General features: G+C 38.6%; 1 protein-coding gene across 3 annotated transcripts in view; it reads right to left on the minus strand.

The window, feature by feature from the left end:
- EDAR (ectodysplasin A receptor) overlaps nt 1-17,046 on the minus strand; it is an 85,709-nt gene that overhangs the window by 59,847 nt on the left and 8,816 nt on the right. Inside the window, exon 1 of one of the 3 annotated variants that reach the window (XM_060769687.2) lies at nt 3,751-3,948. The exons of the other annotated variants lie outside the window; for them this stretch is intronic. Coding sequence (XP_060625670.1) covers nt 3,751-3,783 — 33 coding nt within the window. The 5' untranslated portion in view covers nt 3,784-3,948. Of the gene's footprint in view, nt 1-3,750; nt 3,949-17,046 lie in introns of those variants that run through there. 3 annotated transcript variants of the gene reach the window in all.

Genomic DNA, 17,046 nt, shown 5'->3' on the forward strand with positions numbered 1-17,046 from the left:
GATGATATTGTGGGAATAACAATTGGTCTGAAGAACATAAAGCTCTGGTACAAAGCAGAACTTCAAAGGCTTATAGTTTGAGAATACAACTCTCCACAGGGATCACCATGGGAGAGGACACACTGCAGAATTACAGCAGTTTGATAACACCTTTAACTTTCATGGTTCATTGCTATAGAATTTTGTACCAGAGCTCTGTGACAGGGAAGGTTAGATACCTCAGAAAACCACAAATCCCAGAATTCTCTAACAGTGAACTGTAGCAATTATGGTAGGGGCTATAATTCTTCAATGTGGCTATATCCTAGCTTCAACACTGAATTGTGAGCATCCACTTATCATAACATGGTGCTGGTGTAAAGCAAATATCTCAAAGTACCTTGAGAGGGTTTTCTTGCACCAGAGCTTGGAGAAGTTAGTATTTGAGACTACAGTTCCTAGAATCCCCTATCCCCAGTGCCACTGATAGCATTGCTTGGCAAATTTCAAGGTTTTGTTTTGCATGAATAGCCAATGTTCTCCAGATCAACTACTATCCCTGTGACACTGAGTGAAAAATACTAGAGATCCATCTAGTCCACATACTGAATGTCTCTCTGCACTTCTTTTATATGCTGACAAGGAATGTGATAGAAGCAGTAACCCTCATATAGTTAGCTCCTTGCATTTGGGCACACTAGGCTATACTACATATTAGTTCTTAAGTGGCTTACTTTTCCTTTAAAAAACAATTTCTATGAATGCATTTTGATGCCAAGCAGATATAACAGTGTATCCTATGAGTACACTCTGCTGCAAGTGAAATTTAATTGAATCCATAAAATTAAAGTGCTTGTCATGACCCAAACATAGTGAACACTGTTATGCTCCGCTAATCCCATCAGTTTAAATTGCTGGTGTCCCAAGAAAGAGTGTTTTCTATGTTGTTAAAACCTGTTCCATATGTTGCTTGAACTTGGTGCTCGGGAACAGAATGCAATGTACATCTTGGTCATGGTGATTTAAAATCTATCAATACTATGCACAGTAATCCAAATGAATGATTTTCTTCTCATTTTCATCCCCACTTCAAAATATTTGAGTAAGTGAAGCAGTTGTGGGTATACTCAAACTGTTACAGAGGTCAAAATATTGGAGAACCTGTTGGTCTCTATGTGATTGAGACTTCAGCCATGATAGCAGGAGATGCCAATGACAAGGCTCTATAGGAGACATCTGAAGAGCAAATGATCTCCCATCTCTGATTTACAGCATACTGTTGATGTGATTTAGTTGATATACATTTTTTATATGTTCAACATCTTGCTAGTGGAGATCTTCTAGGTTTGATCATTGTTGGCATAGGCCATTTTGGTATCCTTCAAAGAGGTTCATTTGAGGGAATGGTTCCGCTATATGATACAGTATATCTAATCCATTGCTGTGCTTCATTATGAATCTTCCCCCCTTCAGGGTGCAAGTCTTCCGCTACTGTGAGGTAACGCTTGAATAATTTGACTCTAGGCCCTAGAAGAACACACATCTTGCTGGAAGCCACTGGGATGAAAGCTCCTGTGTGCTTAAGGAGGTAACCTTAATCCGCGGAAGTCTGTAAGCATTTGGCAATGACTTCAGTGAATCTGGCCATTCTGAAGTTGCGAATTATGCCCTCCAGAGCAAACACACACTTCTGCAAGCATCAACACAAAAGATTTGCTCACTGTTGCTAGATATGCCAGCATATACTTGTATCTTGAAAAAATCATTAAGAGTATATGGCATTTTAACGATATGGCACATTGGCAAATTCTTGCCTCAATCTAAGGACGCCAGCAAAAAGCTAATGAATTTTATTTCCAACAAATGTATTGATGCTGTAGGCAAAAATAATAAAACATTATTTCAGTTCTCTGAAACTAAAAAACGTGAAATGCTAAATATAAACAAGTAATATGTTTTGTAGCTATATTTAACTTTTTTCTCTCTCTGCAGCTAAGTGCAGATGGATTTACCCAAAGGTTAAGATAAATGAATCAGCTCTGACAGCAATATCTGAAAGAAGTTGCCCTTGAAAATACATCTTGGTTCTGTATTCACAACCTGTCATTCACATCATATACCTTCTTTACTATTAACAGTTCCTTGAAAAGCTCATGAAATTCCACTATTTCACCTCCCTGAGAAAAACACCATCAATGTTTAGTGATAACCCTTCTTCAATTATCTTGAGCAGAGTATATAACTGATAACAAAGCAACAAGGTTGTTACAATTCACCAACATAAGGACTTTTTGAAGGATCAACGTTAAGTAGCAAATGCATTTCTCCAGTGTTGTTCTCTCAAACTATCCTTATACTGTGTGGAACAGAGTTTGGAAACATGACAGTAACAATCTGAATGCCACAAACCAGCATGGTGTTATCTGAAGGGAAGAATTTTCAGAGGACATCTTTCCCTGCTGTTCAATCTCAATGAATTTAAAAATGGCTCATTAAAAGATCCTCATGTTGGGTTTATGTAAGTGACTGTCCAACTGCCCAGACAAACTAGCACAATTATGAAAAAGAACCAGGAAGCTCCTATGTTGATGCCTTCTTCTAGATGGTTTTAGGGAGTCTGAAATATCATCCACTATTTCTCTTCTAAGGCTAGAAATAGGGCTATTAATACCTTTGCCCATGATTCTTGCATACAACCACAACTTGTATGAATAAAAATCCTTTCCTCTTTTCCCTCTTTGTTCCCCCTTCTCTCTCTCTCTCTCTCTCTCTCTGCATTTTTCCTGTAGACATACTGATGATGAGTTCAAGGAAGTGGAAAGGTCCATTAGATGGAGGTTCCGCCTCAACAAAGTTTGGGCAACACTGAGTTACCACCATCTATCACACTCTTTCTCACATTCTCTCTCATTCTATCACCTATCAAAATGATAATACATATTTTATACAGTTTTTTTTTCCATTTGTAAAGCTGGAGACAGAAAAAATGAGAGATCTATCAATACTTGCCAATGCTACCTTTTCAATTGTCTCAATTGCTATATTATGTTGAAAAGCAGCTTTTTGCACACACCATGCAGAATCTTACCCCATTTAAGTCATTTCCAAATGAATTGAGATTTTCATAGGACATGAGTAGGGCTTGAGCAATAAGCCCATGAACATAACTTTCACTAATACCTCCATATTAAAATGTCATTTCTTCCTTTGGCAAAATGTTATACAGTATCATTAAGGAAGAATGTTTAATGTGATGATACAAAAGCCTTATTTAAGAGCGAAAAAATCTAAAGACTGAATTGCAGGTCAGAGTGCATCAGTTTGTTTCCACATAAACCCTTCATTTAAGGTCATGTTGTCTGCTTATTGAACAACTGAAAATACACTGGTTACATCATAACATATTACAATATACGAAGCTGCCAATATGACTTCATGCAGTAATACCTACAAGCCAAAATAGGATATCACATTTCTTTCAGGTTATTGTGCCACAAATAAATACCAGTTTTCAAAAGCCATTTTCTTTTACCACTATGAGATTATTTACCTTTGGCTAAAATGCTTATATCAGCATATAATTGTATCCATGTCTAAGATGTAAGACAATAGGGCTTACTCCTCATCATATGATGAATCTACATGGCTGTATAATGTCGTCTGGAACATAATGCAGTTCCAACCAAAGATGCAAGAGTGAAACTTAAACTATGACATCTCTAGAAAAATATCAATTTTATTGTAAAACTATAAAATTAATAAAAGTCTTACCATTGCTTCTCTCTCATCCTTATACTGTTCCATCACAACAGGCAAATAACTCTAAAGTTAAGTAGGTGTTTTCAGACCCTATTTCATTTTAGCATTTGATACTAAGAAGGCGGAGCAGTTCTCTATCTTGGAAAGGTGTGCAAGATGAGAAGAGATAAATCAACTTTTTAATTTGTCTTCTGAAAGGAAACCTGCCGAGTTCAAAAGCCTCAGAGTCTAACCCACGGTTAGACAACTGATTCTGTGCAACTTTAGAACATGCTGAAAGGCCTGGAGGCTTGTAGCATTTTACCTAACATTCTGGTTACATCTAATTACCAATTTTGCATATTTTTATTTAACACCCTGAGTGCCAAGACATAGGCAATGGGCACAGAGGTCTTTGCTTATGTCATTTGTATTTGAAAATTATTAACTTTCATGGGGAAAAGCACAAATTAAAGCCTCAATAATCATCAAATAGGTTTAGGAATGGTGTCTTCCATCTGGGATTTTAAATGGGACAGGAAACAGCAACAAGATAAAACCAGAAGAACGCTACAGAGCTATGTTAAATCCAAGGACGTGCCTTGTCACTCGTACAAGACTCCTCTGGATCCATGTCAATGGATTTTTAACACATTACATGTGGAGTCAATATGGTAGACCAAGGGATTTATTCACCAAATTGTTCTCTTTAGAAGCAGCTCATGAAACGTGTGTTTGGCATGCAGAAAGCCCCTGGTGTTTGCAGGTAGGGCTGAAAAAGGACCCTCTCTCCAAATTCATAGTGAGCCCTTTACTAGTTAGTCTTGGTTATCTAACTTAAAATAAAACTGTTTCCTGCTACAATGTGTGAAACTTACTTTTTTAAAATTACCAAACACAAAATTCTCCAAGCAGCTACACTGGCTGCAGGATTCTGAGATCTGTAGTCCAAAGATTAAGCGCTGGTTAGGGCATGCTTGTTTTAACTACCTGGAAAAACCCTTTTCTCCCACAAATTAGAAGAAAGACATACATATCATGAGCTTCCATTTGCAAGCAATTAAAATAATTACAATGCTTCTTATCTAGACATGGAAAGTAATTCTCTGAAAGACAATATTCTGTACTGGGGTGCTGCTCTCAGAAAATGCATGGTCCTATCCTAAAACTTGTTGAACTAAACAGTAACTTGGTTTACAATTGGGGATTACTAAAAAAAATAATTAAAAAGTGCAGTGATCAAAACTAGCAATAGCTCTCCTTATCCCATACAGCATTCATCACACATAGGTACCCTACTGACAATGAGATAGATGGAAGAGTATACTTCATACCACAGCAGTTTGTAGCATCCCAGTGTTAGAAAAAGTAACTGCTTCAGTTGTTTTTATTAAATGTAAAAGTACAGGTGGTTTCTAAAAATTAACTGCAATTTAGCAGTTCTTGCACCTATCACTGTAACTCAGGCATAAGTCTAAAATACCTGGAGGGCCGAAGTTTTTCCATGCCTACTGTAACTCACTTCAAATGCTATTCCATGTAAGCATTCTGGCACAAAGTTGGCATTCTGGCACACTGAACAAGTATGCCAGAATCCTAACTTTCTAAATTTTGGAAGAAATTTGCAACTAATGCAATCCAGTCTAAAAACAATACCCGATAACATAGCATAGCAGCTAAAACTTGGACCATCCTTACAAAGGATTGGCAAGACTTTATTAGATAAGTTGCATCAATATTTAATCATGCTTAGAACAACCAGTCGAAATCAATGACATGGATTAGTTATGACTATTGTTTTCAATAGTAATACTCCAAGAATGTCCCCTCCAAGGCTCCTGGCATCCTTTTGAAATGCCAGGAGCTCTGCAGGAATCTCATGCCTCTGTTCAGATGCTTTGAAAGTAAGCTATACCCCTGCCAGAAATGTGAAGTTTTGGCCCCCATCCGGCTACAAATCTGAGTGAAATTGGCATTTTAAATGAATTTAGGCCAGAGTTAAAAAAATCCATTGTTCTCAGCTCCACCTGGTTGAGGATGGTAGCTACCTTGCTATCTGGGCTGAACTGCAAAATCAACTAAACATCCAGTTACCAATGGTTCCAGCTCCAAACTTCAATGGGAAGATGATAATGATCATTTATCTACTGCTATGATTCCTGCAAGAAATATTGCACTAAAGTTCTTTTATTCTGGAAGACACTTGAGAACTGACAAATGTTAGAATAGTTTTTAGCTGATATTTTGTAAGAATTGTAATGTTTAATCTCCTCACCATTCCCCAGACAGTCATACGTTATTGTTTTATTGTCTGAGAAACATATGCTGGCTGCCTAAGAGGCACCTCTATCCAATTCTCACCTTTTGTGGTCAGAGATGGTTAAGACTGGTCTACTCAAGGCATGTCGAACTCATTTTCATTGAGGGACGCATCACTTCATGGTTGTCTTCAAAGGACAGTTGAATCCATGGATGGAGAATCCATGTATAAAGGTGCTCTTTAGTTTTTACCCAGTTGGGATCCTCAGATGTTAGTGAATGACAAGCCCCATCACTTTTGATCATCCACCATGTGAACTGGGGATAATGGAAATTACAACCCAACAGCACTGGCGGCTCTGAGGTTGGGGAAAATTTAAAGGAAATTGTAAAGTCAGACATCATAACCACAAGCTTTGATTTAAATTCAAAGCCCATTATCCTGACTAAACCAAACAAACGGCAGCCTTCCAGATGTTACTGTATGACAACACTCATCCGCTTTAGTCATGGCATCTAATAATAAAGGATCCAGCAGTTGTAGTCCAGCATCCAGAGAGCCACATAAAATGACGCAGCAAGCCGGATTTGGCCTGCAGACTTTTGAATTTGACAAATGTGGTCTAACTTTTTAAACATGCTCAGAAGGGGATGTAAAAACTTCGATCCTTACACCTCTGTCTGATCTTGTACTACAATATCCACCTTAAAAATATATCAATGTTCCACTATTATTGTTTGTAGAGCTCAAGCCCTCAGGCAGAAACAAACATCCTACATTGCACATCTTCAAAGCCTTCATTTAAAGTTTTCATTGCTTTTAATCTCCCACCCCCCGTATCTATAGGTGAATAAGCCTACAATGATCCTGCTACAGATGGCTTCCTGTTCTTGCTGCCAAATGTGGAACAGCTATAAAACTTGAAAAGAGCTGGAGGTTGTCACTTCATGAAAAATTACACTTTAAGGGGAAAATTAAATATGAGCCTCATCCTTTAATTGCTTAACTTTCATCTTGTTTCAGAAATGGACTTCTTTACCCTAAACCTTGCCTCAAAGCTTCCGCTAACATCACCTGAAGGGCAAAATATAGCTATGCATTTCAGTCAGGTCTATGTTCTCAAACAGCAGCAGCAACAACAGCAAAATAATAATTACCTATTTCCATTTGAAATTGTACCAAAATGACACTGAAGAAGTGACGTTCCTTTGGCTCAACTTCACAAAGATGTGTAACATCCCAAGTAGGGAAGATATCTTTATTTTTGGTGGAGGGCAAGATATAGATAATTTTAAGAAAAATAAATAATAATAGAAGGTGAGTAAAACAGTAAGGGAAACATTTAGTCCTTTATGCTGCTGAATTGCCTTTTGAGTTCAGTGGGGTTTGATTAATCTTACATACAAACATACTGACACTATGAAGACTACGATTTCGTGCATAAAATTACACAGTCTTATGCATCCTTATCTTTTTGGACTACAACCCGCATGGTCACGGCCATGTTGTCTGTTGAGAATTGAAGTCCAAAAAAGTAATTTTTAAAATTATTGTAAGTCATTTTAATTCCATCTTGGGAGAAAGATAGGATATAAATTAATTAAATAAATAGGACCAGCCCTGCATAGAAAAAAAAGAACAACACTACATAATTACCACAACAAAGATCAGGTGGAGAAACATTACAGATATCAAACAATGCTTTCTCCATCTGCAGCATAGTAATTCTCTAAGCTTTTGAAGTCGAAGTCATATTCTATCAATTTTGATGCTGCCAGTCTCCCAATCAGTTGGCTAAGTGTTGCCTGTCATTACTAAATAATGATAAACTAGAATGGCAACTTGATGCCAGTCTTCCCATTCCCCATCTGATGGCGTCACACCCTATCTGAGCATCAAATGAAATTAGGAAATGAAATGGAGAGAACAGAATTGTTGAGGGAAGTTCTCAAAACTTCATTTCCCTCCTCTGGCAGGGAGAACGATGACATCCATTTAGGAGCTTCTGAGGAGAGCTTTCTTTCTTCATGTAGTTTCCCCCATTCTACGCCCTATTGGCACAGTAAGATACACAGGGAGACCCTAGTTTTTGAAAAGTGTTCATTATGCTCAACCCTTCAGGCTACACATAATGCCAGGGTAGGGGCAGAGAGGTGATTTATTATTAATGATAAGAATCCTTTGCAGGTGAGATCTTTTGTTTTGTTTTCTCACATTTAATGATTTATTTATCTTAAGCAATCTTAAATAGCTGTTTTGGAATTATGCAAGTCGTACATCCCTCTGGCTCTCAATAATCTCCCTAAAGCTATTAGCATCATGATAGGTGTTCACCACAAGAGCTACTTTTGTAAAACACTCATTATATTAGTCAAGAAAAATATTGATTAAAAAACATTTAGCATGGCCCCCTTAAAGAGTTACAGAGGCAAAAAATGCGTGCCTAAACTCATAAGAGGTACCCACTCCAATATACAGAATGAAAAATAATGAAACCATAATCAGTGGTTTAGGTCCTTAAGAAGATGCAGTTAGTTGCAGAACTTTAACTAACAAAGCACCGCTATGAGCATGCCCCCCACCCCCCCAAGGAGGAGAAACAAAAGCCTGTTAAATTTTTAATGAAACTTATGTTCTTAAATGCAGATGCTAGGGTTAATATGATGAAGATCACACCTGCCATGCAAAGACTATAATGTGTGCAAGGAAAACATTAAATTAAATTCAAAATATGTGAAATATATGCAAACCTAGACCATGATGTAGTGAGTTAGTTTTCAGTCTGCATCAGTCATGAACTTTCCAAATGAAAAACAAAGTCTGAGAGAAAGGTAGGCTCTAGGATTTGGAAATCTCTCAAGCTCTGGGAGGCTTGAGCTATTGCTTCTCTCCCTGCCTTTGGCTGAGCTAATGAATTACTTTTGTATTCTCATGAATATTCTGATTACTAGTTGATAAACGTGATCTTGATAATTAATTGTAAAAATGCACAACTAGTAAAGGGTTATGATTATATGGCAGCCACTTCTGTGGATAAAAGTTCTCTTCTACTGGCAGAGGCCTCTTCTGACATTTGGTCTTAGGCACCTGGTTACAGAGTGATCTGTCTAAACAAATTCAGAATTACTGTTGTCTTCAGCTGCTGTTGTTGCTATTATTATTATTCCTCTCCTCCAAGGCATAACTTAAACATCTCTCTACTCCCTCCCTTTTTCTGCCTTTGCTCTCAGCTTACTACAGTTGCTGCAAACTTAATTCAAAGTCCTCCAGTCCAGGGGAACACCCTCAAGTTAGGTAAGGCAAAAAATAATAATTCTAAATGATCCATAGATTGGGTGGCGTTTGGATTCAGCACAGCTCCAGTTAGCTTAGCTCATCCAGCTCTCTGCAATCTTGGCTAATTAGGGCTGCACTTTAAGTTCACAACCACTGTTTAGTCATTATTTTGATACCATTGTCATGATTCTAATTCATCCCCACAACCTGCTTTTTGGACATCAGCTTCAAGAGGAAAAGTAAATCTGTTCTGCCAACGATCAGAGCACAGTTGAATGATCTTTCCATCAGTTTTGGAGGGGTTGTGACTAGAAATGGAAAGTCCTGAAAAAAACCTGAAAAATTTGGAGGGGGCAAAAATGGAAAAATTGGGGGTGGGGGAAACAGAAAAAAAAAACCCTGTGCCCCCCCCCCCCAATTTTTCCCCAGGCCTTCTCATCTCTAGTTCTCACTGAAGAAGTTATTTAGTTCAGGATGATATGGTGATACAGGAGCCTGATTGGTTTAACAGCTTACTCTCGCATACAGTGGAATCTCAACTTAAGAGCACCCCACCTTAAGAGCATTTTACGAGCAATTGCTTGGCCCGGGTTTCACTTTAACATACGAGCAGCATTTTGAGTTAAGAGCTAGCTCCCTCTTAATCAAAAACGCTCTTAAGGTGGGATGCTCTTAAGTTGAGGTTCCACTCTATGTAAAAAAACAAACATAAATATATAAGGAAGGAAATAAGTCTTCCATCAGACTGAGTCTGGAGAAAGAATACGCCAGACCAGATTACATTAAAAAATATTGTGGGAACTTTAGTCAAACACAAACCAAAACTAATATAATCAAAAGTGTATTGTTGATATTAAGTTGTACAAATCAACATTACAAGGTAGCTGGGATTCATCTAAAGCACTTCTACTTACAACACAACCTAATAATTTCAATGCAGCTTGAAAATATCTAGGAAAACATAAATCCATAGACCAGCATATTATCTAGGGGTAAAAAAGCTAAAATTATGTAGACCAACAAGATCATTCCAAGGAAAAATGTCATAAATCAGAATCAGAAATTATGTAAAAGATGGAGCTCTGGGGAGCTAGCCATGTCAAAAAGAATATATATCTAGAATCTATGCCAAAATAGGGTTTATATTTGTATGTATGTTTTTAAAATCATGCCTTTCAATAGGCTCCACAGAGCGCAGCCACTAATATTGGCATATATAATATCTTTATTGTTGTTCAGTATATCCCAGATGTTGTTATTTGTATCCAAGTATCAAATCTCAGAATCCCAATTCTACTGAAAATACAGAACACAAATAGTATGATCTGAGTACAACTGCAGTCTTGTGTGATTCTAGTATATATTTTAATCTATTAAAAGTAGACATGTGGAGACTCAGAGATATGTTCTCTTAAACTCAACAGGCATACACTAAAACAATTGGATATTAGATTGCAGTGCCACAAACAGTATAAGTTTTCAGAATATACTACTCTTTATATTTTATGGTGTTATTAATTTCTTCTAGAGCAGTGGGTCCCCACCTTTTTTTTGACCAGAGACCACTTTGACCAGGGACCACTCTCCAACATTAGTACCAAAAGGGTTACAAATAAGTAATAAAGTTTTGATCAACTTTAGATTTGGTTTGGTTATTTGGGGTGCTGATTCAGAAAATTCCATTGGCTAGACCACATCAGCCCTAGATTCTGATGCAGAACATTTGCCATCCAGTAGTTGCTATCTGCTCACCCACAGAAAACCATATTTAATAAGCCTCGGTATTATAAGAGAGTTTCAGAAGACCAGTCATTCTCATTGCAATGGTGTAGTAACCTTGAGGTCATGGACCATATTTTAGTTCTTGCGGACCACTGGTGGGAACCACTGTTCTAGAATGTCAAAAGATACCCTGCCACTGTAAAAAGGAGTGAGAATTTTCATACCCATAAGCACTCACACAATTTGAACTGTAAAAGGGTAGTTGTATAAGCCTGCGTCCAAGAAAAAGCACCATATCCATACCCCATCACTAATTTTATTTCTTTCAGTACTCAACAATACAATCTTGTACATGATTATTCAGCTGTATCACTGAATGTGGACAAAGTTGTTCAGAGGTACATTTGTTTTTTTTTTTGAAAATAGTCTTTATTAAGCGTTTAAAATTTTATGACATACAGTTAAATACATTTACCCATAAAACATTCGAGCGAGAGAGGTAAGGACTGAGGGGGGAGGGTAACAGAGGAGGGGGAGGGGAAGGAAGAAAGGGGGGAAGGGGGCAGAGGGGGGGTTATAGGAAAGCGGGGGGGGGGGAATGAAAGGAAGTGAAAAAAAACAATGAAATGTATACAGATTAGGAAGGAATCCTACAGTAGAAAACATGCGTACAACAATCAAACAACAACAGGTGAAGGTCGAAAGAGCAGTCGACCACAATTGAACTTCCCAAAGTGGATACAGCAAGGTGTATTGCTTAGAGCAAGCTCAATAAGGAAGGGGATAACTAATGCATATTGCTATGTCCTCCAAGCAGCTTCCCTAGTCTCCTAGGTTAATGTTTTTCCTCTCCTTTAAATAACGCCTAAACGGCTGCCAGTCGATCCTGCGTTTCTTGCTGGTGTCATATGTCATAGTCGCTAGAGTGTCCAGTTCCATTAAGTCTCTGATCTTTAGAAGCCAGGTATCGATTGATGGTATCTCCTTGGTCTTCCACTTACTAGCGAGTACTATTCTTGCAGCTGCGGACAAATGAAACAATAACATGTCTTTATTAGGGTCTAACTGGAAATCTATCAGATGTAGCAAGAAATATTCCGCTCTCAGGTCTATTTTTAACTGTAAGATCGTCTGCACTTCCCTATGAACCTCCCTCCAAAAGCACCTAACTCTTTTACATTGCCACCAGGTGTGGTAGTGGGAACCTAAATGGCGCCCACACTTCCAACAGTCACTGTTGGCTCCTTTATAGAATTTTGCCATCTTTTGAGGTGTCAGGTACCAGCGATGGAAGACTTTTTGCCAATTTTCTGTTATGTTGGCGGATTTTACCAGTTTTAATTTCCTTTTCCATATGGTCTCCCATTCGCTGAGGAGAATGGAGTGTCCAAAGTCGGATGCCCAGTTGATCATATTCTCTTTCACAATTTCCGTTTCAGTCTCCCACTCCAGCAACTTCTGATATAACGTTCTTACCACTTTTTTTTTCTTTTCCCATAATTGTGTCCCAAATTGACTCCTGACAGGAGAAGTCCTTTTTTTTGTCTAACTTATAACAATCGGCTATTTGCATATAAAGAAGCCAGGAGATCTTCTCATCCGTCTTACGCAGAGATTCTAAAGATTTCAGTTTCCAATGTCCTTCTCTTCTTTCCAAGAGGGTTTTATATGTGTGCCATCTTTCATGTGGTATTTCTCTTTTATGTACTGCTTCGATAGGGGAGAGCCAGAGGGGAGTTTTGCAGTATAATTTCTCCTTATGTTTCTCCCAGACCTTCAGCAACGCGGCTCTTATAAAATGGTTGGTAAAATTTTTTTCTATTTTGGCTTTGTCGTGCCACATATACGCGTGCCATCCTCTTCTGATATTGAAGCCTTCTAGGTTTAGGAGTTTTTTCTTTTTTAGCGTTGACCATTCTTTGACCCAGGATAGAGCGCAGGCCTCGTAGTATAATTGGAGGCTGGGGAGGCCAAAGCCTCCTCTCTCACAGGCATCTATCATTATTTTGTATTTGATTCTTGCCTTCTTCCCGCACCAGATGAATTTCATTATGTCTTTTTTCCATTGGATGAAAAGATGATTAGTTCTAATCACCGGAATCGTCTGGAATAGGAAGATCATTCTTGGGAGGAGGTTCATCTTGATGAGGGCTATTCTGCCCAAGAGGCTTAGGTTTAATTGCCTCCATCCTTCCAACTTCTTCCGTAATTCCTTCCAGGTTTTCTCAAAGTTGTTCTTTACTAGTTGGGAATTATTGGATGTTAGGTTAATCCCTAAATATCTTATCTTGTTGGTTGTACTGATGTTTGAGATATTCTCTAATCTGAGCCTCTTCGTCTTTTCCATGTTCTTTGTTAGGAATTTTGTCTTTGACCTGTTAACTTTGAGCCCCGACACCTTTCCGTATTCTTCTATCTTTTCCATCCATTTTTGGATTGTCTCGGAAGGGTTCTCTATTATACACACTATGTCATCCGCATAGACTTTTAGTTTAAATTCATCCTTCCTGATTCTAGTTCCTCGTTCAGAGGTACATTTGTATAGGATTTCACTCACTCATTCACTCTGACAAGACTGGGGCAGAGGAATCAGAAGAGAGGACAGGGGGAATTTTAAATATTGTGACCTAAACTGATTCCCGAGGTGATAGAAGAAGGAAACTCGGGTGAGGGAGCCATCCAGTTGGAGTGCAGGTGTGTGGTAAAATTGACAGAAAGAGAATAAAGGCTATTAGTTGATAGATTTATGTGGAAATACCTACATCCACCTGTATGCAGGGAAGAAGAAAAAAACACAGCTCATGTGAACATGGTAGGAAACTCCCATTTGTACCAATGTGGAGAAAGGGGTGGCTGTCAATACCAAATTGTATTTGGATTATAATGGTGCATACACTATTAGTGGCATTAAATTGGGGCAGAATACTCTCACTGGAGCTGCGATGTAGCTCTGGGGTGGATTCAGTCTAGGATTAAAATAGCAATACAATTACAGTAGAGTCTCGCTTATCCAGCCTTAGCTCATCCAACATTCTGTATTATCCAACACAGTCTGCCCCCCCCCCCCGTCCAGATCCACAGCTGCTTCAATACATTGTAATGTTTTGATGCTAAATTCATAAATACCGTAATTACTACATAATATTACAGTGTATTGAACTGCTTTTTCTGTCGATTTGTTGTAAAACATCATGTTTGGTGCTTAATTTGTAAAATCATAACATTATTTGACGTTTAATAAGCTTTTCCTTAATCCCTCCTTATTATCCAACATTTTCACTTATCCAACGTTCTGCTGGCCTGTTTATGTTGGATAAACAAGACTATTCTGTAACAGCAAAATCACCCATAAACAAAAATCAAGTCAAACTGTTGTGAGCCAACAATACAATACAGTGAAATTGAATCCTTCTGAAAAGAACAAGAAAAGAACCAAAATAAAGGTATTTCAGGGATGTTGAAGCATCACTGAAAAAAGGCTTGAACTTCATGCCAGCTACACTACTCTCTTTCAGCATTAGACCAGGTAACCACAATTCAGGTCAAACTTAAATCTTCAGGTCATCATCAGGTGATCCCTCATGGCTGAGTATAATAGTCTTGCAAAGGTAGAATCTTGACAATGGGTCCATAGATTAGGGCCCTTCCAGACAGGCCCAAATTGCGAAAGGAGACAGGATTTAAATGAGAACCCAAATTCTAGGTTTTCCCTGGAGAGGTGGCTACATGCTTTTCTGGGTTAACTAGCTAGCATCTAGCTAGCCCCCCCCCCCCAATTTCTCCTGTCAAAATGACATGTGAGGAGCTTTGGAGAGGGAGGGAACTCTCCTCCCTCCAAAGCTCCCTACACAACATTTTGACAGGTCAGAAGTTTCTCCAAGGGGCCTGAGAACTACACCAGGCCCCTCCAGTAAGTTTACAGGAGAAACCGGGATGTTTTAAAAATCCAGAATAAATCGGGAAACCACACTTTACTTTGGATTAATCTGGATTAACCTGAGGCATTGTTTGGACATCTCAGGTTAATCTAAAACCCATCACAGGGTTTGGGGCCTGTGTTGGAAGGGCCCTGACTATAAAGACCTATTCTGGATCCACATGGTCTTTCACATAAGATTTCCAGATGGAAGGTAGTCACAACAAAAGTTTGCTTGATATGCCTCTCTCTTTGCCTGTTTCTTCCTTTCACCCTATATTCATGCCTCTTCAAAATACATATCACTGTTGTTAACAGGTAGCTTTTAAACAATTATAAGTTTAAGGGTTTATATCTTGCTTTCTTTATCTGAGACCAGTTGCTTGAGCAGATGACCTGAGGCTAGTCACACTAGAACAACATAACCCTAACAAGCAAGCAGTCAAGGAAGCCTCCACCCAATGCACAGAAGCAGCTTTACCTACAAAAGGCTACAGTCTTAGTTCAACGAACTCTCTGCAATATCTCTCTGGGACAAATTAAAACAATCACAACACCACAAAATGAAGACTTGTGACTTTTTGCCAACTTGTTATTGAGTAATGGCAACCCTAAGGAAAACCTAACATGGAGTCTCCTTGGCAATGGGTTGTTGTAGGTTTTTTTGGGCTATATGGCCATGTTCTAGAGCAGTGGTTCTCAACCTGGGGTTCCCAGATGTTTTTGGCCTTCAAATCCCAGAAATCCTAACAGCTGATAAACTGGCTGGAATTTCTGGGAGTTGTAGACCAAAAACATCTGGGGACCCCAGGTTGAGAACCTGTTCTAGAGGCATATATTCTTGGCAATATTTATTTGGAGGCGGTTGCCTTTCTCTTCCTCCAGTGTAGAGAGAGTGGGAGTTACCCAGATCATCCAGTGGGCTTCCATGGCTGAGCGGGGATTCACAATCTGGTCTCCAAAGCCATTGTCTAATATTGAAACCTCTGCTTCGCCCACTTTATACATCTTTTAAAATGTCAGTTGAAACAGTGAGGTCTCATTATCCACTGGGGTTTACTCAGAGATATTAGAGACACCAAAATCCATGGATGCTCAAGTCCTATTATGTACAATGACATTGCAAAATGTCTTCCCTATATAAAATAGCAAAATCAAGAGTTGCTTTTTAGAATTTTTTTAAAAATCAGCAGTGATTGGTTCAATCCATGGACACAGAATATGTATATATGTAGGACTGACTGTAATTAAAATTGAATATTAAATTTTAAACTCTAAATTAGATTCCAAACGTGTTGGCAGCACTTATTGGCAGTGTTCTTGTCTCAAATCTCATGAGCTGCCAACTGTCAAGGAGTAATTACTGTTTAAAGTTATCTCTCAGATCACACCAGCACACCTGGCATGCTACCATCCCCACTACCACCACCAGTTTATAATGTTCCAGGATATGCCAACACAGAGGTTTTATGAGGACCCCGCTGGGCTGCCTTGTGTGGGCAGGTGGGTCTGTTCAGGAGCTTTCTCACAAAGATCAATAGCATTGTTTTGATGTGAATGCCCAAATCCTGTAACTAGAAAACTGCTATGAAGCTATTCAGCTACATTCAGTGTGCCCCAGGGCATTAGCAAGAGGGCTACAGAAGTAAACACATCTTATTTGCTTCACACCTGTATATTCTGAGTGTGGAAGGGTGTGCTATGACAGTATTATGTCATGATGACTCAGTTGTTTCTCCTAGAGAAGGATTACTCTTATTTTCCCACAAGCCTGCCCATGATCTATAAAGGACTAAAATCAGTGAATTATCTTTATTCCTTCATCAGTTCACTTGTTATATTATAGGCTAATTTGGTGACACACATTTGCTTCTGGACCTCATATGTTTATAACAGTACCATCCTTTTTGGATCACAAACCCTTTAAAAAAAGTAATGAATGGGAGCATTATTTCCCATTTCCATTTTCTTATCTCCCCCTTTTAAAACAGACTTAGGTATTAATTTTGTTTGCCTTCTCCCATGTAATTGGGAAGGAAATATGGGCAAAGAATCCAAAACTTAGCAGCATATGCATTGTGGCTGGCCAAAATGAGATTTACAATAACAAGTAACTTATATTGGGCAAATGTTGTCCCTATCTTCAAGGAGGGAA

The sequence above is a fragment of the Anolis sagrei genome, chromosome 3 (assembly GCF_037176765.1).
Source record: "Anolis sagrei isolate rAnoSag1 chromosome 3, rAnoSag1.mat, whole genome shotgun sequence".
In the NCBI taxonomy this organism is placed as follows: domain Eukaryota; kingdom Metazoa; phylum Chordata; class Lepidosauria; order Squamata; family Dactyloidae; genus Anolis; species Anolis sagrei.